The 21101-nt window shown below is 54.0% G+C and overlaps 1 protein-coding gene across 2 annotated transcripts; it reads right to left on the minus strand.

Annotated features, from left to right (window-relative positions):
- Nucleotides 1-1403: 1403 nt before the first annotated feature.
- On the minus strand, nucleotides 1404-12190 carry FGFR4 (fibroblast growth factor receptor 4). 2 transcript variants are annotated; one of them, XM_027546887.1, is made up of 18 exons: nucleotides 12031-12190; nucleotides 9314-9456; nucleotides 8397-8657; nucleotides 8229-8309; nucleotides 7952-8118; nucleotides 7315-7438; nucleotides 6600-6790; nucleotides 6335-6473; nucleotides 5601-5794; nucleotides 5346-5491; nucleotides 5139-5260; nucleotides 3832-3942; nucleotides 3553-3743; nucleotides 3088-3210; nucleotides 2935-3005; nucleotides 2586-2723; nucleotides 2230-2335; nucleotides 1404-2123 (listed from the first exon to the last, which is right to left on the minus strand). In XM_027546887.1, exons 2-18 carry the CDS (start codon nucleotides 9402-9404, stop codon nucleotides 1977-1979), a joined length of 2403 nt encoding a protein of 800 aa, XP_027402688.1. In that variant the 5' UTR covers nucleotides 9405-9456; nucleotides 12031-12190; the 3' UTR covers nucleotides 1404-1976. The 2 variants fall into 2 exon arrangements, with proteins under 2 accessions (XP_027402688.1, XP_027402689.1); XM_027546888.1 differs by having other exon boundaries at nucleotides 9314-9452; nucleotides 12031-12123.
- Nucleotides 12191-21101: the final 8911 nt, after the last annotated feature.

The following is a 21101-nucleotide window of genomic DNA, read 5'->3' on the forward strand; positions in this document are numbered from 1 at the left end:
GACCTTGGGCAGGAAGGAGACCCTTTGAGGCAGCCCTGAGACTCAGGGATGCGGCAAAGGCGAATTTCACCAATTCTTAGGGAAACACTCAGCATAACCCATGTGAACTCTGCAGGGCGTCCTTCCCCAAGCATGTGCTCATCTGAGACTCATTTCATCCTAAACCCTAACCCCTGGAGGTAAGCAAGCAGGACTACACCACTCGTGTGGGTGAAGAGTGATGATCAATAAGTGAGAACAGTGGCCATGGGACCGTGGAAGTGGCAACTCTGAACTTCCTAGCTCCAAGTCCAGTTTTCTCTCATTCTGTTGGGGAACAGGGCTCCTGAGGGAAAAGAAGTGGTCAGGGAAGACTCCCTGGGTTTTTCTCTGGTGCCTTCTCCAAGATGGGGGCTCCTGGAGGAGGTACAGTTTTGTGCAGGAAGATGGGACATAGTGAGGCAAAGAGGAATAGAAAGAGGAGACAAAGAGGAAACCTGGACTAGGAAGAGAAGTGTGGCTGCTGCTCCGTCTTCCAGGATGGCCCTAGTCCCAAATCCGTATTCCTAGCCCCTTCTGACCCTGTTTGTACTTTCAGCCACCATCCCCTAGAGGTTCTGGGGGCAACCCAGGAGCTTCCACCAAGGGTCTGTCCTGGATGGGAGCTCCTGATTCAGCAGGGCCGAGCAGGGCCACAGAGAGTGCCAGGCACTGGGTCAGGAACCTCTTCTGTGGATTGGGGGGCTGAAGAGCAGCAGTGACTGCTGGGATGGAGCCGGAGAAGTTCCAGGCTTAGAGCCCTGAGAAGCTGATCTCTCCACCCTCCCCCAGAGGGTGTTTGAGAACAGGGCCATGACGGCCTCCCCAGGGGAGGACCAGGCAGGCAGAGACAGCTGCAGCCCAGCCAGGCGGCAACCAGCTGCTGCCTGGGAGACTGGCCAGGGTGGGGTGGGGTGGGCAGAGCCCCCACCCTGAGCGGCAGAGCGTGGGAGCGGGCAGCAGCCTCGAAGCTGAGTTTCAGGCTTTCATGCTGTGTTAACGGTCAGCTTGGTTAATGCTGAGCAGATGGGGGCGGGGTGCTGCCAACTCCCTTGGGGACAGTCCTGGGCACGTATGCACATAACACATGTGCAGAGGGTACAGGAGTTCCACCAAGTGGATGGTGCCATGTGGACTCACCTGCCAGTTAGCACGCTTTCACACTATCGTATATCCGACGAGGCTGCTGAGACAGACAAACCAAGACAGAGGGGCACAAAGTCTCCTGGGTCCACCCCAAGGCAGCTGGAGGTGGATATTCACCCAGGGCCTGGCATGGAGCCCTCCATCTGTGTCATCCCCAGCAAAACTCCCAGCTCAGGGATCTCTCCACCCTATTCCCCCTCCATCCGCTGTGGGGAAGACACCAGGCAGGCACACGGAAGTTCATTTCAAAAAAATAATTTATAAAAGGTCATTTGCTTCTGTGTTTTGGTAGGCTCCCAGCCTCTCAGCCAGCACGGGGCGGTGTGGGGATGGGGTGGGCACAAGCGCTCCTTCCATCAAGATGCTGGGACAAGCAGCAGAGGGAGGCAGGGGAGGCCTGGGGAAGTGGGGTTCAGAGGTCTAAGACCTCTCTTGGTATGGGGAAGCGGGGAGGTTTAAGATAGCCCTGCAGCCAGGTCCAACCAAAGCCCTGGAACAAGGACTTCTACCAAGGCCCAGAAGTCCAAGCAGAACCTTAACAAGCCATTAGAACACTGGGGCCACGACTCCAAAGAACAGGGCCTTGAGGCTGGGATTGAACTCTGGCTTGAGACCCAGAGGCCAGAGAAGGAAGTCTCGAGACTAGGGACCCCAGGACCAAGGACAGACCTCCCCCAAACAGAACCAGAGATCTGGGATAGTACCCTTAGGTCAGGGCCTGGGGCTGCCAAGGACGAGTGCCACCTGGTTTCAGTTGAGCCAGGAGGCCCAAGGCTGGCAGCTGACCCTGCCCATACAGCCTGTGCCTCTGCTCACGTCTGCACCCCAGGGAAGGAGAAGGAGCTGGGCCTCAGTGGTAGGGGGTCGTGGCTGAAGACAGAGTCGCTAGAGGAGCAGGTGCTGCTGGCGTCCCCGCCGGCAGGGGAGTAGGGTCCAAAGGTTAGGCGGAGGTCGAGGTACTGTGGGGAACAGTGTTGGTCAGCCCTGGTGGTCAGGTGGGATGAGGCCCAGAGGGCAGTGGGCATGGGGGTGGGGGGCGGTCTTGGGACCATAGGGGCACAGTACCTCCTCAGAGACGGCCAGCAGGACCTTGTCCAGTGCCTCCACCAGTTGCTTGAAAGTGGGCCTCTGAGAGGGTGCTGCGTGCCAGCACTCGCGCATCAGCCCGTATCTGGGGGAGGGGCGGGGGAGGGTCAGAAGGAGCCTAGGGCCTGGGTGAGGGGGTGTGGCGAGGGGGTAGGAGGGTTTGACACAAGGTGAGGCCATTCAGCAAACGAGTACCCTGCCAGGCCTTCCCTGCCAGGCTGAAGAGGGGGTGACCATGAGTGAGAGCTGACCACTCTGTATGACTGGACCGTGAGGTCAAGGTTAGGACAGAGAATGAGGACTAGAAAGTGAGGGAGAGTGGGGTGAGGCCTCACAGCTCTGGGGGGCAGTGTGGGGGCCGGTCCATCCGATGCCCCTCTCGTAGCAGCGAGAACAGCTCCTCCACGGGGATGCCAGGGTATGGGGAGCCCCCGAGGGTGAAGATCTCCCACAGCAGGATTCCAAACGACCACCTGGATGGAGGCAGAACCCAGGCTCAGCAGGGTACAGCTTCACCCACTAACCCTGCGGCTAGGATAGGGGACCCCACAACTATGATCCACCATGTGGGTAGGAATACGGGCTTCTTTTAGAGGTCTGGTCCCACTCAGACCCAGGGCAAGGGCTTTAGAAGGACAAAGGTTGCCTGTAGATATATCCCAGGGCCCAGCTTCCAGGACTCACACATCACTCTGGTGTGTGTAGACTCTGTCAAACAAGGCCTCTGGTGCCATCCACTTGACAGGCAGGCGGCCCTGGAGGGAAGAGGGCACACTGCTGCCAAGGGCCACGGGTCCCAGTGCCTGGCCCCAATCAGCTGCGCCCCGCCTCCCTTACGTTGCTAGTTTTCTTGTAGTAGTCAATGTGGTGGATGCCACGGGCCAGCCCGAAGTCTGCAATCTTCATCACATTGTCCTCGGTCACCAGTACATTGCGGGCAGCCAGGTCCCGGTGGATGCACTGGGGGCGGGGCAGGGGTCTTAGATTGAGGACACATGACTGGGAAATGGGCACAGGGGACCTCACAGCAACCCGATCAGTGGGAATCATCCACCCATTTTACAGACGGGGAAGTTGAGAGAGGGGAAACGTAAGCCAACTAACTTCAGGGCCCACACCTTGTCTCTTGCACCACCGCTCCTGCCTGTGGGATAGGAAGGAATGGGAACATGCAGTGTTAACTGCATATAGATGAGGCAGTACAGAAGGACTCAAGGACGCTTAGAGTAAGGAAAAAGAGGAGAGAGGGAGAAGTTGGTGGCATTTAACACAAGGCATGGAAGTGCGGGGATGGGTCATTACCTTCCGGGACTCCAGGTACTGCATGCCCCGGGCCACCTGGTAGGCGCAGGAGACCAGGGCAGGGAAGGAGAGCGGCCCCTCGCTGCTCCGAGGCCCGTCAGGGCTGAGGTCAGGGCCTGGGGGGCGGCGGGCCCGCAGGAACTCCCGCAGGTTGCCCTTGGCAGCACACTCCACGATCACGTACAAGGGCCCTGCAGAGGAGAGGGGCGACAGGGAAGCTGACAAGGCTGTGGCTCCATGCCCCCACCGTCCCTGTCCCTCACCCCGCCCCGCTCCCACCTTCCTGGGTGCAGACACCCAGCAGGTTGATAATGTTCTTGTGTCGGCCAATCAGCTTCATCACCTCCATCTCAGAGACCAGGTCTGCCAAGTCCTTGTCGGAGGCGTTGTCTGCGAGGATGACAGCCAGGGTGATTACATAAGGGAGGCTTTGGGTTGGGGACAGGACATGGAGCCCTAAATTCCATGCCAGGAAGGTCTGGGCCTGAATCTCTGCTAGGCTGTGTGGCCTTGAAACAGTCTCTTAACTTCTCTGAACCTCAGGATCCTCTTGTATGAAATGGGACGATGGATTATGCCCTACTCTCATAGCAGTTGCAAGGATGCGACAAGATCAGGATCTAAAAGTGTTAGGCCCACCAGTGAGTGCAACCAGGAAAAAGGAGGGAGGGGAAAGAGCTCTGAACAGGAAGGAAGCTCCGTCTGGAGGACTTGGCATTAGTCCCCGAATGGGGTGACAGCTCCTGGAGGCGGGAAGTAGGCTGGCGCCCTGAGGTCTGTCCGACCAGGGCCTGGCGTCCATCTGGCCTGGGAGTTCAGGGAGCTGCTGGTAGGGTGCAGCCAGGGGAGGCCAGGAAGAAGCTGCTCTAGTTTCTCTTGAGAAAGCTAAGGACCAGGGGCTGAGCCCCTGGGGCTGACCTGTGGCCCTGGGCCAATGACATACCCTCCCCGCCAGACCTCACAATGCACATTTCTCAATCCCTGCCTCCCAGAAAGTGCCAGGTGGCCCCAGCTGTGCAGAAAGGAGGGGCTGGCGGGAGTGGAACAGCAGTTTGGGCTGCTTTTGTAGAGGGGGCTGGGGAATAGCAGTGAGAGGCCTCGATGGTGGGTCCCGCCCGGTGTCCTGAGCCTCCTGGGGCTGCTGCTTGGGCTGTTCTTTGAGAGAGTGGTGGACACAGGGGGAGATCTGGGAAGGGCCTGGGGGAGACCAAGGGTGCAATCTGGGGGGGAATCATGGGGTTGAGGTGGAGGCCTTCAAGGCTAACAAGGTTATTTGAGGTCAAAGCTGACACAGGGTAGCAGACCCATCACCCTAAACTCTGTGGTCACCATCATCCCCGCAGTGAAGATTTTAGGTGTCATTTTCCACCAACCTCAGGCTGGGAGGTGGGGACTATTATTTATCCCATGTGACCTGTGAGGAAATCGAAGCTCATAAATGACCTGCCAGGGTTGGTGGCACATTTGGGCACTGGGCCCAAGGAGTGGGGGCAGTAACAACCTTTCCTGGTCCTCACCCACTAGCACCCTGAGCCCTGTCTGTTACTGCCAAGGTCATAGGGTCTCCCACAAGCTGCCACACTCACCCTTAAGCATCTTGACAGCCACGGTGCTGGCTTGGTCTGGCCGGGTGGGGTCCATGCCGAAGGCCTCTGCGCACACCACCTGCCCAAAGCAGCCCTCGCCCAGGGGCTTTCCCATCACCAGCCTGGAGATGAGAGAGACGAGGCCTCAGCCACCAGGCATCACTCCCGCACAGGGTCTGATCCCCACGCTCACTCGGCATGGCATACCTGTCCCGGGGGAACTCCCACAGTGGGTCAAGAGGCAGGTCGAGACTCACGAGGCCAGCGAGCAAGGGGGGGCCGCTGGAGGAGAGACGGACACCCCGCACCAGGGACAAGCTTGACTTGGCTGAGGAGCCTGACTCCAGCGAGAACTGCAAAGGGAGAGACTTGGTCGGTCTGCTGAAGCTGAGCTGGGGTGGGAACGTAGGCCCTGAGCCTTTGCTATGAGAACACGGAGGTGGGGGACAGCACGCTGGATACCTGTCGGGCCAGAGGAAAGCGAGACAACTTCTGCACGGTGGCGGGCTGTCGGTGGTGTCGGGTGAGGAGCGTCTGCCTGCGATATAGCCCGACCAGCAGTAGGAACACGATCAAAGCCAGAGAGCCTGACGAGTACAGGATGATGTCCGTGTACCTGCCTTCGGGTGCTGTCGCTGTCCACGTGAGATCCTCCTCTGCCCGCAGATGGACACATGGACAGAAACTGATTGGTCAGTCAGCGGTCAGATGGCTGGCCCCACCCCTTCTCACTGAGGCCCTTGTAGCTCCTCACACAGAGAGACACACAGCAGTAAAACTGCATTGATACCCCGTCCTGCGTACCCACAGACTTCCCTGATGGCTTAGACAATATAGAATCCACTTGCAATGTGGAAGACCTGGCTTCGATCCCTGGGTTGGGAAGGTCACCTGGAGGAGGGCGTGGCAACCCACTCCAGTATTCTAGCCTGGAGAATCCCCATGGACAGAGGAGCCAATGGGCTACAGTCCATGGGGTCACAAAGAGTCGGACATGACTGAGAGACTAACACAGCACAGCACTGCATACCCATGTCCCAGAGGGTCGCACAGACAGTCGTATGTGGACATGCATAGCAGGACATGCATGCAGAATCCCAAATCCACACGCCACATCCCAAATCCATATCTCACAGACCAAGGAAGACTCTCTCCAGCAGGTCACAGTCCATGGCTGGACCACTGCAGAAGCTCACCTGGCAGCACCGTGAGCCAGGCCGACTGGTAGGAAAGGCCGATGGAGTTGCCCGCCAGGCAGGTGTACTCGCCTGCATCCTCAGCAGATACATTCCGAAGGTACAAGACCTCCACCTCTGAGCTATTGATGTCCGCTGTCTGGGGATGGGGGATACACTCAGGGGTCACAGCAGGGCCTGGGGTCCTGCTGTGGCCAGGAAGCGAGCTGGGGACTCCCCACCCCTGTGGGAGGATGGTGGAATCAGGTGCCAGCAGGGACTAGACCTTTAAGACTTGCACATAGGGGAAGCCGTCGGCACCGAAGCTGCTGCCGTTGATGACGATGTGCTTCAGCCACTGGATGTGGGGCTGGGCGTCGCTGTACACCTTGCAGAGCAGTTCCACGTCACTGCCCACCACAGCCGTGGTGTTGGCTGGGAGCCCTGCCTGAAGGATGGGCCGGTGCGGGGACCGCTCTGGGGGTGAGGCCGGACCAGGTTGTCAGCCCTGATCGGTGGCACCTACCTGCCTCCCGCCTACCCCCCAGCTCAAGGGAGGAACCTTCCTGATACTCAGCTCAGACCTTGTTCATCCCCTCCTTATACCATTCAAACCTTCCGTGGCTCCCCATTGCCTTTGGGGACAAGGAGAACTTCTCAGCCAAGCACTCAAAAACCCTCCAGGTCTGGCTCTCTGCTTAAATCCCACAACCCAGGCATATACCTCCCCACAGAAGCATTGTATTCTTCATGCCTAGGGCCTTGGCTCCACCTGTGTTCTCTGCCTGGATGTCTTTCCCATTTCCCCACCTCAGCTGGGCCCTGCTTCTCCAAGCCCACGTTATTCCCTGTGCTTCCCTCGGACCCACCTGGACACTTTGAGTAGCTTGAGTGAGTTGCCTAAGACTAAGTCCATCTGGCTTGTCAGACTGGGTCCCACCTGAAGACAGGGACAGGGCTCCCACCCCCACGCCACCTCACCCGCCTGCCCACCCACTCACCCAGCACGTCCAGCAGGTAGCTATAGCGGATGCTGCCCAAAGAATTCTCCACGAGGCAGGTGTAAGTGCCACGGTCAGAGGGCACCACGCTCTCCATCACCAGGCTCCAGTGCTGGTGGCGCAGCTAGGGGGCAGGCAAGCATCCATGAGAGGCCACTGAACCGTGCCCACAGGGGTCTTCTCAAGCTCTCTGAGCCCCGGGGAGACCAATGCCAAGGGTAGGGACTTTGGGACAAAGGAGAAGGCTCCCCAAATATCCAAACCGTGGGTTTGAGTCTTTTGAGTTTTAGCTCTACTTCTTCCAAGCTGGGCCACCTTGAACCAGTTTTTGCCCTTTCTGAGTCTCAGCTTCCTCTGAAACAACAGCTTGGAACTGACCCTGTTGTGGTCTCATCCTGAAAATGGGCGGCTAAAACACTGATACCTGCTGGTCAGTGATCCTTCCCACTGTACACATGGAGTTGCTAAGGTCGGCAGGTTAAATCACTTGCCAAGGAGCAGCAGAGTGGGAACTTGACCCAGAGCTGTCCATGTCCAGGGTCTCATGCCCCTTCTGGGGCCCTCGGCTGCCTTTCTCATTAGAAAAAGAGCTGTGGGTTTGACTTGAGGGCACCGATGAGGGAACCCAGAGACTCACCCGAATGCCTCCAATGCGATGCTCCCCGTGGAAGTCCTGTCCATCCTTGAGCCAGCGGATGGTGGGCATGGGGTTGCCTGCAGCTGGACAGCGGAACTTGACGGTGTTCCCGGCAGGCACAGCATGCAGTTTCTTCTCCATGCGCTGGGGGTGCGTCCAGTAGGGTGCTGAAGAGGAGGAGATGGGAGAATTCAGTGTCCACTAGAAGACCTGTTCACACACAGATCTGTTCTCAGTGGCCAGCAGGGAGGCAGGGTCTTTGAGGACTCACACTGACCTTGCTGGGGGTAAACGTGCCCATTCAAGGGGCCCCTGTGGATCTTGGGGTCCTCGTCGCCATTGCTGGAGGTCATGGAGTCTATGTCCAGGACAGAAGGAGGCGTTTAAGGCCCAGGACAGAGAGTCTCTCCCCAGGCATCCCTTAGCCTCTGCTGGTCCCCCTTACCGTCCACAACCAAGGTGACGTTGTGCAGAAGCAAGGAGCCTCGTGACAGGCAGAGGTACTGGCCAGCATCCTCGGGTAGGAAGCTGGCAATCTCCAAGCGGCCTCTCCAGCCTCGTACCCGGCCAGCAGGTGTCAGGCGACTGCCCTCCTTGTACCAGTGGCCACTGCGCTCAGCCCGCCCGCAGCATAACCGCACAGGCTGCCCAAGGGCCACCGTCAACTCCTGCTCTTGCTGCTCCGAGCTGGGGGCCAGGCAGGGCTCTGCGGGTCGAGGGCAGAGGTCCGTGAGCCCCGCAGCCCCCTGCCTACAGAGAACATGCTGCACACACAAGACACGAGCACGCTCGACACATGCTAAACACCTGCTGCCCCTTCACGGACACACAACCACATGCTGCAGACGCTATGTGCAGGGCAAATGCCGCCCCTCTGGTGCAGAGCACACACACACGGCACATAGCAGACATGCTGCACTGCACATGCCACCGTCGAAGGAACACACGCACAAGGCACATGCTATACGTGCCACGCACAGGCCACACACCACACCTCCGGGGCACATCACACTCACAGTGCATACACCACACATGCCGGTGGGGCCCCCCAAGTCCCACACACCCAGTGCACAGAACACACGCGCGCACATACACACACGCACACAACCAAGGGGCTCACCACCAGCTCTGCGGCCCAGCTCGGGGCCCTGCACCCTGCAAGGCCAGTCCTCTCTTGGGGACACACAGATAGGTGGACGCTTGCTGGGAGCCAGACACCAAGTCTCCACGGCTGAGTCCTGCCCTGCTGCCACCTCCTCAGGGCCTAGGCCAGGATCCTCTCCAGCCTTGCTCAGCCAGCAGCCCCCTCCTGAGGCCCACTCTTCCCACCCCGGCCACCCTCTCCCTTCTTAGAGGCCATACCCAGCTCCGTTTCCTCAGAGGCCTCAAAGGACAAAGCTGGAGCCCCAGGTGCCCCCAGCAGGACCCCCAGGAGGACCAACAGCAGCCGCATCTCCTTCCTGCCGCTCTCGAGGACCCAGGCTGGGCCTCCTATGACTGCCTTTCTGAAACAGAGAGGGTGAAGAACTCCTACTAGACCCACACCTTGGCTGCCTCTCTGCTCCTATTTTGCAGATGAGGAAACTGAGACAAGAAATGGCTGGCTGACTTGTCCAAGCCCGACAGGCAGCGTCAGAGCAAAGACTAGAACCAGCTCTGCCATTAACCAGAGCTCAAGGCTTCCCCATGGTAGGTTGGGGGTGGGGTGGGGGGGTTGCTGGAAGGGGGCTGGGCTTCCTGCCCTTCTTGGGTCCTGCTGAGACCTTCCTTGGCACAAATTCACAGAAAGGGCAGTTTTGGAATTCTTTGCTTGGAGGGAAACAGAGAATGGAGACACATCTTCTCCCTCTCAGCACACATAATTTATTTTTTGCTGAATAAATGTATTACTGAAGAGCCAAAAAAAAAAAAAAAATCTGAAATATAATACAAGGCCAAGCTTCAGCATTTGGATGTTATCTGATCTGACCCCCACTCCTTAGAGCATTGCTTACATTTCCATGACCAGCTTCGGAGACCTATAGTGGCAGGGTGGGTGTGTGCTTAGTCGCTCAGTCGTGTTTGACTCTTTGCGACCGCATGGACTGTAGCCTGCCAGGCTCCTCAGTCCACAGGGATTCTCCAGGCAAGAATACTGGAGTGGGTTGCCATTGCCTTCTCCAGGGGATCTTCCTGACCCAGGGATCAAACCCAGGTCTCCCACATTGCGGGTGGATTCTTTACCATCTGAGCCACCCAAGAAGCCCTGCAGTGGCAGGGTGCTCACTGCTAACAAGGCCATATAGCCCATGGCCAGGAAAAATTCTGAGCCAGAATTGCATTCTGGGGATACTTCTGTTTTTTGTGCCCCTGCAACTCCATCAGAGGTGACACAAGCTCTTGTCAAGCAGGTAGACTCTAGTGTCTGACAGAGCCAACTTCAAATCCTGACTCTTACCAAGTGCAAATCACTGTCCCTCTCTGGGCTGCTGTCCTTACAGGACTGCTTTGAGGATAAAAGAGAACATATGTAGGGCCAGGCGCACAGGATGCGGCAGTGTTTTCTTCCCTTTCCCCTCTCCATGACTGTCATCCTGCGTCTGCCCTCAGCCAGTCACCTCCAATTCCAGTGCTGTTCCTAGCAGGTGTGATGTACACTTCCACCCCATCTAGGTACTCTCCTCCAAACACTATCAACGATGTCTCCATCCACCAAAAGGAACACTCAAACCTGAGGCTCAGCTGGCAGGGGAAGAGGGTGACTAGTATAGTTCCAGGGGCCTGCTGGCTATCACGTGGGGCTGAGTAACAGGTGTCACTGAGGTCTCTGCATCCACCTCACTCAGGTATCTCACTGCACTCCTCCTCAGCCACTGCTCCCCCTGTCCTGAGTTCTGAGGCGGGGGGCGCTTAGCTTGTCCTGGCCAAAGCCATCATCTCCCCCTTCAAACGGTTTCTTCTTTGGGCTGCCCCCACAGCTGGGGCATCACTTGTCCAGTCCCTCTCCAGCCCATCTCACCTTCCCTGCCTGAACCCAGAGCAGGCGACGGGCATCTCTAGCTTGGGCCTTTGCAAACATCTCCCTTAATTCTCCAGCAGGGTTTTAGAAATTTATGAGCCTGTCATGTCCCCCCTGCTCAACACCCACCAGCTTACAAGCCCATAATGGCTGCCTGTGTGCAGCAGCATCCAGTCCACACTGTTTATCCAGCGCCCAAGGCCTCCCTCCTTGCCCCGGTCATTCTCATTGGCCACACAGTCTGCTTCTTCAGCACTGAGAAGTCATTGGCTTTCAGAACTGGGCATGTCTTCTCTCTTGCCCATACCTCTGTGACCCCACTTCTCTACCTGGCTCAGGTGCCACAATCTGTGCTCTGTCTGTGCCCACCTTCGTTTTCCATTGCCCTCCTCTGTGAAATCCCCTCACCCTGCTCTGCTCTTCAAGGATGTAGCTCTCTGGGTTGGGAATGGAGTGGGAGGCCCAGGGATTCTATTCCCATTCCGGGGCTACCCTGACCTCACTTAGTCGGGTCACCCGGGCGGCTGACGGGACAGACTGCCCTGCACCTGGGGTCGAAGGGTCTGATTCTGACATCAGGTAGTTCTGGGTTCTCCAGTCTCCCGCACTCAAGCGCTGGGAGAGCCTGGGCAAGTAACTGCACCTCTCGGAGCCTCAGCTTCCTCATCTCTCTATTTGGGGCAAGCAGACCGTCCAGCAGCCGAGGGACCAGCGCGTCCTTCCTCCGCCCCTATCGGGCCACCCTGGGGAGCAGTGCCAGTCGGCGGGTCTCGAAAGGAGCTGCAGGGACAGTCCGCCCGCCCCCGCCCCGGTGGGCAATGAGTAACCAGCTCCGCGGCCAGGGTGCTCTTTGGACGGAGCGGGACAAAAGGCCCTGTGTGCGATACGGGTTACTGATTTACCTTCTCCTTCACCCCCACGCCGAGCGGACGCCCAGGTCCCTAGTGCTGGGAGGGGTCAGCTCCCGGAGCCCCGCTGCCGCTCGCCCCCTGGCGGCTGGGAGCGCAGCACGGGCCTGCACGGGATCCCGGCTCACCTCGAACCTCAGTGGTCCCGCGACTGGCACAACGTCCCGACTTACCTGGGTCCTCCGCGGCCTCGCTCTCAGCTCCCGCCAGCCCCGACCCCCACGCCCAGCGGAGACAGAAGACTGCTCGGGAGTTGCGCAGCCCCCGGCCGCAGAGCCAGGAATGCACCCGAGACAGCGGCGTGGCCACGGGTAGCCCAGCGCCCCGCCCACCTCGGGTTTCACCTACTTCGGGCTCCGCCCCTCCTGGACCAACTCTGTCCTTAACAGCGGCTTGGCGGGGAACAGCCCAGCGCCCCGCCCATCTCGGGTCCCGCCCAGCCGGGACCAGCTCCTGACAGCTGGTGGGTGGTACAGCGTCTCGCGTACCTGGAGACTCCTCGAACTCAACTGCGCCTCGTAGCCTAAGGGGTCGGCCCAATGCTAGCTGGCACACCCCTTCAGAGTCCGCCCCTTTTGCCCCACCTGGGCCAGGCTTCCAAGTTCTTGACCATCGCTCCGTCCCTTGGTTCTTACACCTCAGGGAACAAGACTCAGCAGTTCAGACCTGCCACCTCCTCAGAACTTGGCATAGCCTGGCTCCTCTGTCTTCTGTACAATCATCATACTCTCTGCCCTAACCCTCATCCTTCTCTGCACAACTTTTAGTGGTGTTTAAAATACAAATCTGACTGTGCCAACCACAAGTAAAGTGAAGTCGCTCAGTCGTGTCCGAATCTTTGCGACCCATGGACTGTAGGCCACCAGGCTCCTCCATCCATGGAATTTTCTAGGCGAGAGTACTGGAGTGGGTTGCCATTTCCTTCTCCAGGGGATCTTCCTGACCCAGGGATCGAACCGTGGTCTCCCACATTGCGGATAGACACTTTACCGTCTGAGCCACCAGGGCTGCTGCTAAGTCACTTCAGTCGTGTCCGACTCTGTGCGACCCCATAGACGGCAGCCCACCAGGCTCTCCGGTCCCTGGGATTCTGCATGCAAGAGCACTTGGAGTGGGTTGCCATTTCCTTCTCCAAAGCATGAAAGTGAAAAGTGAGTGAAGTCGCTCAGTCGTATCCGACTCTTAGCGACCCCATGGACCGCAGCCTCCATCCATGGGATTTTCCAGGCAAGAGTACTGGAGTGGGGTGCCATTGCCTTCTCCGCCACCAGGGAATCAACCACAAACATCTCTTTAAAACGTTCCGATAGCTTCCTGTAGAGATCATTGGCCTGACCTGGCCCCGCCCACATGTCCAGAGGAAGCCTTCCTTACTTCTTCCCTGCTCCCACCCTACCTCTGGACCTTGCACAAATGGTACCGCTTCCTGAAACAATCTTTCTGCTCTAGGTCTGATTTGCTGTTGTTTAGTCATTAAGTCGCAAACTTGGCTTAAAACTCAACATTCATAAAACGAAGATCACAGTATCTGGTCCCATCACTTCATGGCATATAGATGGGGAAACAATGGAAACAATGACAGACTTTACTTTCTTAGGCTCTAAAATCATTGCGGGGTAAGAATACTGGAGTGGGTTGACATTTCCTTTTCCAGGGTATCTTCCCGATCCAGAGATCAAACCATGCCTCCTATTGGCAGGCATATACTTTACGTCTGAGCTCAGGTCCCCAGAGAAGCCCTCTGAACTTGCCAGGTTCTTCCATGTCTTTTCTCCTGTAAGCATGGGAAAGAAGCAGGTAGCGAAGTGATTTAGAGCACAGACTGCAGAACTCAAATTTAGCACCATGACACATGGCCTTGTCAAGTTACTCCATCCCTGTGTCTACATTTTCTCATCAGTAAACCAGTGATATGATATGATGATATCATATCGTATATGATATGACAGTATCATTTTCAAGAAGTGGTTGCAAAAAGTAGACATGTTCTTCTCACACACAACAGTAGGAATATAAATTCGTGGGGTCCCTGTGGAAAACAGTATGGTGGTTTCTCAAAAAATGAAAAAAAGAACCACCATGTGACCCAGCAGTTCCATTCCTGAGTATATATGGAAAAAAATGAAAACATTAATTTGAAAAAATACATGCACCCCAATGTTCATAGCAGCATTATTTACAGTTGCCAAGATATGGAAGTGACCTAAGTATCCATCAACAGATAAATGAATGAAGAAGATATTATATATGTATATATATATATATATATATATATTAGAATACTACTGTATATATAATGGAATACTACTCAGCCATAAAAAGGATAAAACTTTGCCATTTGCAACAACATGAATGGACTTGGATGGTATTATGCTAAGTGAAGTAAGTCAGAGAGAAAAAGACAGATAATGTAAGATATTACTTGTATGTGGAATCTAAAAGTTAAAACAACCTAATGAATATAACAAAATGAAACAGACTCACAGATAAAGAGGACAAACTAGTGGTTACCTGTGGGGAGAGGGAAGTGGGGAGGGGCAAAACGGAGGGGAGTAAGAAGTCTAAACTAATACGTATAACAAGGATATATTGTACAACAGAGGGAGTATAGCCAATATTTCACAATAACTATAAATGGAGTACAACCTTTAAAAATTGAGAATCATCTTGTTGTATGTCTGTAACTTAGAACGATTGTATAGCAACTATACCTCGATAAGAAGGAAAAATAAGTAGGCATATTATGAGTAAGCCTTCAGAATGCTGGTGCTGCTGCTCCTCAGTCGAGTCTGACTCTTTGTGACCACAGCCCACCAGGTTACCCTGTCCAAGGGGATGTTGGAGTGTATTACCACGCCCTCCTCCAGGGGATCTTCCCGGCTCAGGGATCGAACCTGTGTCTCCTGCATTGTGGGCAAATTCTTTACCGCTGAACCCAAGCCTTCAGAATTCTGCCTGACATATAGCATTAGCTTTATCATGTAAGCTGTGATTATTTAGGACTTGTTATTCCCTCACCACATGTTCAAAAAATGTAACAGCTAATTCTGTAAATAGAAGGCAGGAACGGCCCGTAGGCCATACCATTATATCTCAGCTGCCTGGTACACAACAGGTGGACTCTGAATAGTTCCACCATGTCCCTTCCGGCTCAGGTCTGCCTCAACTGGGAGCACTTCTCTTGAAAATATGGTGTCATAGGTCTGCTGACCTTTGATTTCTATCCAATCTTCACCTTAAATCCAAGCCCTGTGCTCCTCTTAAGATTTCTGCAGGAGAAAGGAAACCCTGCTGTGGAGTCTCAGTCCTGCCTCCCAGTCAACCCCCAGGCTGGTGGAGACCCTGCCCTTGAGAAGTAGCTTCCTTTCCCTTTGTTATGCAGAGGAGTCCAGCTTTCTCCACCCTGACTCCCAAAGAACTACAGGCTTTTCCTTTGCATAACTAAAGTGAAAGAAACTGAAGTTGCTCAGTCATATCCGACTCTTTGTGACCTCCTGAACTGTAGCCTACCAGGCTCCTCCGTCCATGGGATTTCCCAGGCAAGAGTACTGGAGTGGGTTGCCGTTTCCTTCTCCAGAGGATCTTCCCGACCCAGGAATCGAACTCAGGTCTCCTGCATTGTAGGCAGACTTTTTACCATCTGAGCCACCAGGGAAGTCCTAAAAAGCCATCAAAGTGATTTTTCCCTTTTCCCTCTCAAACAAAAGAAGGGTCTCTTCCCAAAGATAAGTCAGAAAATAGTTGGTTATCTTTTTAAAAAAAATATTTTATTTTATGTTGGAACACAGTTGATCAACAATTTTGTGTTAATTTTAGGTGTATAGCAAAGTGATTCAGTGATATGTGTACATGTATCTTTTTTTTTTTTTTCCAAATTCTTTTCATTCAGGTTATTACAGAATATTGAGCAGAGTTCCCAGAAAAGAGTTGGTTAGCTTTTAAAAACTGTTTGTCCTGATTCCCCCATGAGGGTCCTTCCTTGTGGAGCACCCTGGAAAGATGAGGCTCCGGGCACTGGGGAAGCCAAGCAAATGGGAGCCTCCCGCTCAGACAGGGCCTCAGACCTCCCGGATTCAGCTCCCCACCGTTGGTCCTCTGCTGGCTGCTCCGTGGATGTGGTTGGTGGGGGGAGTGGGGTGAGCTGCCAGCAGGAGCTGGACCCCACATAGCTTTCATTCAACTTCCAGGCACTTCCCCGGTTTACCTGAGCCAAAAGCAGAATAAGGCTTTCATAGTCCAGGTTGTGCAACCTCCCTGTCCCCTGAGATGCCCAAGTCCTTCAGCCTAACAACCCTGCCCCCTCTCCCTGCATCGGCACACGTGTGTCCAGCCCTCCTCCCACACGCACAGTTTCTCACACTGAGCCTGTGCAGAGTTTGACACTCTCTCACAAGGTCTCTCATTCATTCACTCATTCACCAAGCGTGTATGGAAGGTTCATTATGTAGCATATACTGTTCTAAGTCCTGGGGTTAAAGCTGCTGACACAGTAATAGGGAAAGATAGATAAGTAAACAGAGCACAGAAGGAGACATGCGGGGGAAGTCTGGGAGAGGCACCCAAGCCTGTCTTCCCTTCACGGTCTTGCTCTGTTGCTAATAATCTTTCACCAGTCACATCTGCAACCTTTCTCAAAGATGGTCAAATATGCATGGACACACACACACACACACATACCCCACACTCCTAACGGGCTCAGGAGCCTGCCATCCTGTGATTTTGTCTTTAGTTGTCTCAGCCTCAATTTCTTTAGCCCCAAAATGGGTTCACCCTACTTCATTTTCCTAGGGGTGTTGGAGGAATTGAATAAGTTAAGAGAATGGGTTTCACCAGAACAGGAAGTCGAGAAGAATTCCTCATGTTGACTGAGTTCCCACTGTATGCCAGGCACTGTGCTAGGTAAGGTATTATCCATCCATTATATCCTTTGATCCTTCCCTCCAGCCAAATAGGGGAGGAGTCCTTAGCTCCCTTTTGGTGGTGACAGAGCAGGCACTCAGGCAGACAGAATGACTTGTTCAAAGTCACATAGCAAGTGAACTTGAATGGAAGTGAGCCGTGAACTCTACTCTCTTGGGCCAAAAAGGGGAGGGAGAGCTCAGGGTGACTGTCTACAGAGCTGGGATGGCTGGTGCTAATACATCAGCCCACTTTCTGTCTGCATCTCTCTCTCTCTGTGGCCTGGAAAAGCGGCGATTCACCTAAGGTGAGTATGTATGGGAACTGGGGCTGGGCATTGCTCTCTCTGCCCATTTGGCCAGGATTGATGGGGTACTTATGAAGTGCCAGGCCCAAGGCAGGGGTTGGCAGGCTCTGGGATCCTGGATTGCAAGGCTGGGCCAAGAGGGACTCCTGAGGCCAGGCCCCACCCCCCACCTGCCTGGGAGCAGAGTTAGGGGGAGGGGGTAGACATTGCCTGGTGCCGACCATGTTGTTCTTGGATGGCAGCCGGGCCCAGGGAACACTGGGGCTCTTGTGCAGAAGGGCTGCCGTAAGCCCCTGCCCAGGCCCCACTCCAGCACAGGCCTGGCCCCATCCTCTGACCCAGTCTTGTGCTTTCTGTTCTTCTTTCTTTTGGTTTTTCTTTTAAAACAATTTTCGTTTTGAAGAAGTTTTAGAATATGGAAAAAGTACCCAGGGTAATAGATTAACAGTTGCTACTCAGAATTGACAATTAGTATCACTTTACCATTTTTTCCCAAACCTTTTCTCTTCTGGTTTCTCCCATAGGCTCTGGGGAGGTCGGGCTTGGCTTGCAAAATGGAGGTGACACTGACAGCTATTGAGTGGTGAAAGGCTGGGTGTTAGAGTCAGACAGATAAGTTATTTGAATGCTGAAAGCTTTGTGACCTTAGATAAGTCACTTAAGTTAAGCTTCAGTTTCATTTTCCATAAAATGGGAACAACAACTCTTCTGTGAGGGCACAATGTGATAATGATGTGTCTAAAATATGATGCACACAGCTCATATTCAGGAAAGAATAGCCAATACTGATACTCACAACTATGGGCCTAGGTAGGACCTGGTCCAAGGTGTGGGAAATATACTCCTAAGACCAGAAGGGAGGGACTCTGAGGGTCTTCTCTTCTCCAGTCCTCATATCTCCTCATAAGCCACCCATTGGGCACATCTACATCCAGTTTCTACTCTGGGGACAACAAAGCCAGGAATTACAGGCTGCCCAGGACCTTGGTAGCAGAGGCAGGGAGCCTGGTGCTGATGTTTGTAGTCTGGGAGAGTTCTCAGGGAGGCCCCCTGAACCAAGAATGATGGATAAGAATGGACTACAAGGGATATGAGGATCCCTCTGGGTCAATCCTGCTACCTCCCAGAGTCTCAGCAGCATTCTTGGTCCCCTCATGCCTGGTCTCAGATACTGTTAGCCTATGTCTTGGCATATTAGGACCAGAGGTGTCTGGGGGCTTTTGTGGTTTGCCAGCCTCAGGCCTCCCTTAGCCCCAAGTCTGGAGGTAGGTGAAGGTCATCTTGAAGTCATCAGGATTGTGGTCTCTTCTGGTCACTAGACTTTTACCTCATGGTTGCAAAATGGCAGCTTCAACTCCTGCCATCACATCTGTGTTCAGGCAGGAAGAAGGAAGAAGCCACAAAGAGTTGAATCTGTACCCAGCAACTTCTGATTTTATTTCTTTGACCAAACTGTGACACATGGCCATGCCTAGCTGCAAAGGAGGCTGGGAAGTACATATATTAATTCTGGTGGACACATTGTCTTCCCTAACAAAACCTGGATCCATTAAAAAGAAGGGGTGGCTGAGCATTGGGCAAATGCCTAATGGTGATACAGTCTCTGTATCACTAGTCTCATCGGCCCTGCAGTGACTTGTTTAAAACACAAACCTAACCCAGTCACTCCTCAGCTTCAACTACTCTCTGCCCACCACCCACTGGTATCCCCAGCTCTTTAGCCTAGCACTCAGGACCCTTCAAGACTGGTGTCTACTGCTCTCTCCTGTCCAATTTCCCCTCTCTGATTTCCAGCTGCACTGAACTTTCTCCTGAACAGACTTGATTTTTCACATCTGATGCCTTTGTACTTGCTGTTCTTCTTGTTGCGATTATCCTTCCTTCGTGTCCCTCCTTCCCTCTCTCCCTCCAGTTATCCCGCCAGATGCCTGCCATTTGGGTTTCTGGATTCCTCTCAAGCATTCCATCTTCTCTGAGACCCTTCCTGACCACCCCGATCTGGACATTTAAGTCCTTTCCCTCTCTGTGGAAACAGGACCTCTTCTCTGAGGTCCTGGCCCTCTCTTACTCTGAATTCATGCGAGGTTTGGGTAGGGCCAACACCTCTCCCTGGTCCTGTGGTGGGCATGTGTCCCTTCACCCGGACAATGAAGATATTCCATCTTCAGCCTACTATGACCAGGCTAGGGATGAGCATACTGCTCTAGCTGGGCCAGTGAGAGGCTGGCTCGGCCTTTTATTGGAACTAATGGGAAGCTAACACTCTCAGAGGTTTCTGAGGTATGAATATGGAAGTCTAGAGCTGCTTGAGTAAATTTGCCTGTTAGTGAAGCCAACACAGGAAACAAGAGGGCCAAGAGATGGAGTGTGCTTGGATCCAGCCATGCCTGCAGCCATTACCTCTTCGAACCTTCTATTTATATGAGTCAAATACTTTTTTTCTTAAGTTAATTTGACTTTTGTTTTCTCCCAAACTCTTTATACGAAAGGCTCTTAATAGATATATTCCCCAGGAGAAATTATTCCTCCCTCCTTTGTGTCCCCCCACCCTCTGTTCGCTCTTAGATCATACTGTTCATCTGTTCACATGTCAGCAAATTCATCGTGTCTCTGCTTCCATTTGTTTAAAACCATTCAGTGGCTTCGCATTGCTTTTAGAATAAAGACCTGTATTAGTTATCTATGACTGTATAACAAATTACTCCCAAACCTAATGGCTTAAAATAACAAACATTTGGCTGGCTGTTGACAGGAGCCCTTCACTTCTCTCCACACAAGCCTTTCCACAGGGCTGCTTGAGTGTCCTCAGGACATGTTAGCTGGTTTCCTTCATAGCTGGTGATCCAAGAAAGACTGACTGCATGTCTTTTATGATTTACTCGAGAGTCATACTCGGTCATTTCTACATTATTCTAGTTGTCAGAACTGAATCACTCAGTAGAGGCCACTCAAGGTAGGGAGTGGGGTTGCTGCTGCTGCTGCTAAGTCATATCAGTCGTGTCCAACTCTGTGCAACCCCAGAGACGGCAGCCCACCAGGCTTCCCCATCCCTGGGATTCTCCTGGCAAGAACACTGGAGTGGGTTGCCATTTCCTTCTCCAATGTGTGAAAGTGAAAAGTGAAAGTGAAGTCTCACAGTCGTGTCTGACTCTTAGCGACCCGATGGATTGTAGCCCACCAGGCTCCTCAGTCCATGGGATTCTCCAGGCAAGAGTACTGCAGTGGGGTGCCATTGCCTTCTCCAAGGGAGTAGGGTGGGGGAGAGGAAATTAAAACTTGAATTCCTGAAGAGAGGAATAGTTTAAAACATGCATGGCTATATAAGATCACTATAAGATTATAATAAAACCACTATAAGACCAGATCCTACTCTGGTGTTTGTTGTCTGAACCCTTTTCTAAGGTTTGGGAAATGCCCCCATTTTCTGCCAAAAATGTTAGCTGCTCTCCAGGTTTCTCTTCTAGCTAAGGCCCAGGCTCTTCCAGTTCACACCATCTCCTCCAGAGAGCCAGTGATGCCCACAAGTTGGGTTGGGGAGGCCCAGGAGCAGTTTTCTCTGGTGGGGGCTGTGGTGACAAGACTGAGGTCCTGGGCACAGCGTCAGGACGGGCTGGGCTGCTGGCACAGGCAGCAGCGTCCAGAGCTTAGCGTAGGCGGGGAGAGCCGTGTCCTTTCTGCGCCCGTTCTGTGATGTGAGAGGGGTATATACCTCAAGCCCAGCTCTTCAGCGCTCTTGGTAGTTTCTTGAATTTGAACTAGCTGGAATTTATTTCTGCTGCTTTCTGCTGAAAATCTTGACTCACCCCGAGGGACTTGGCCCTGCTAGTCTCTCCCCTTACATGGTGACATAGTCTCCCTCCTTCCAGATGACAAGCATATGCTTGCCTCAAGGCCTTGGCACACACTGTTCCCTCTGCCTGGAATATCTCCTCCCCCTCCCCTGCACCTGTTACCCATCACCCCAGCCTAGTTCCTATCCAACCTCCCAGTCTTAGTTTGATGCTTGCTTCCTCAGGGAGGCCCTTCCTGCCCCTCCCC

This window comes from Bos indicus x Bos taurus, chromosome 7 (genome assembly GCF_003369695.1).
Source record: "Bos indicus x Bos taurus breed Angus x Brahman F1 hybrid chromosome 7, Bos_hybrid_MaternalHap_v2.0, whole genome shotgun sequence".
Taxonomy (NCBI): Eukaryota; Metazoa; Chordata; class Mammalia; order Artiodactyla; family Bovidae; genus Bos; species Bos indicus x Bos taurus.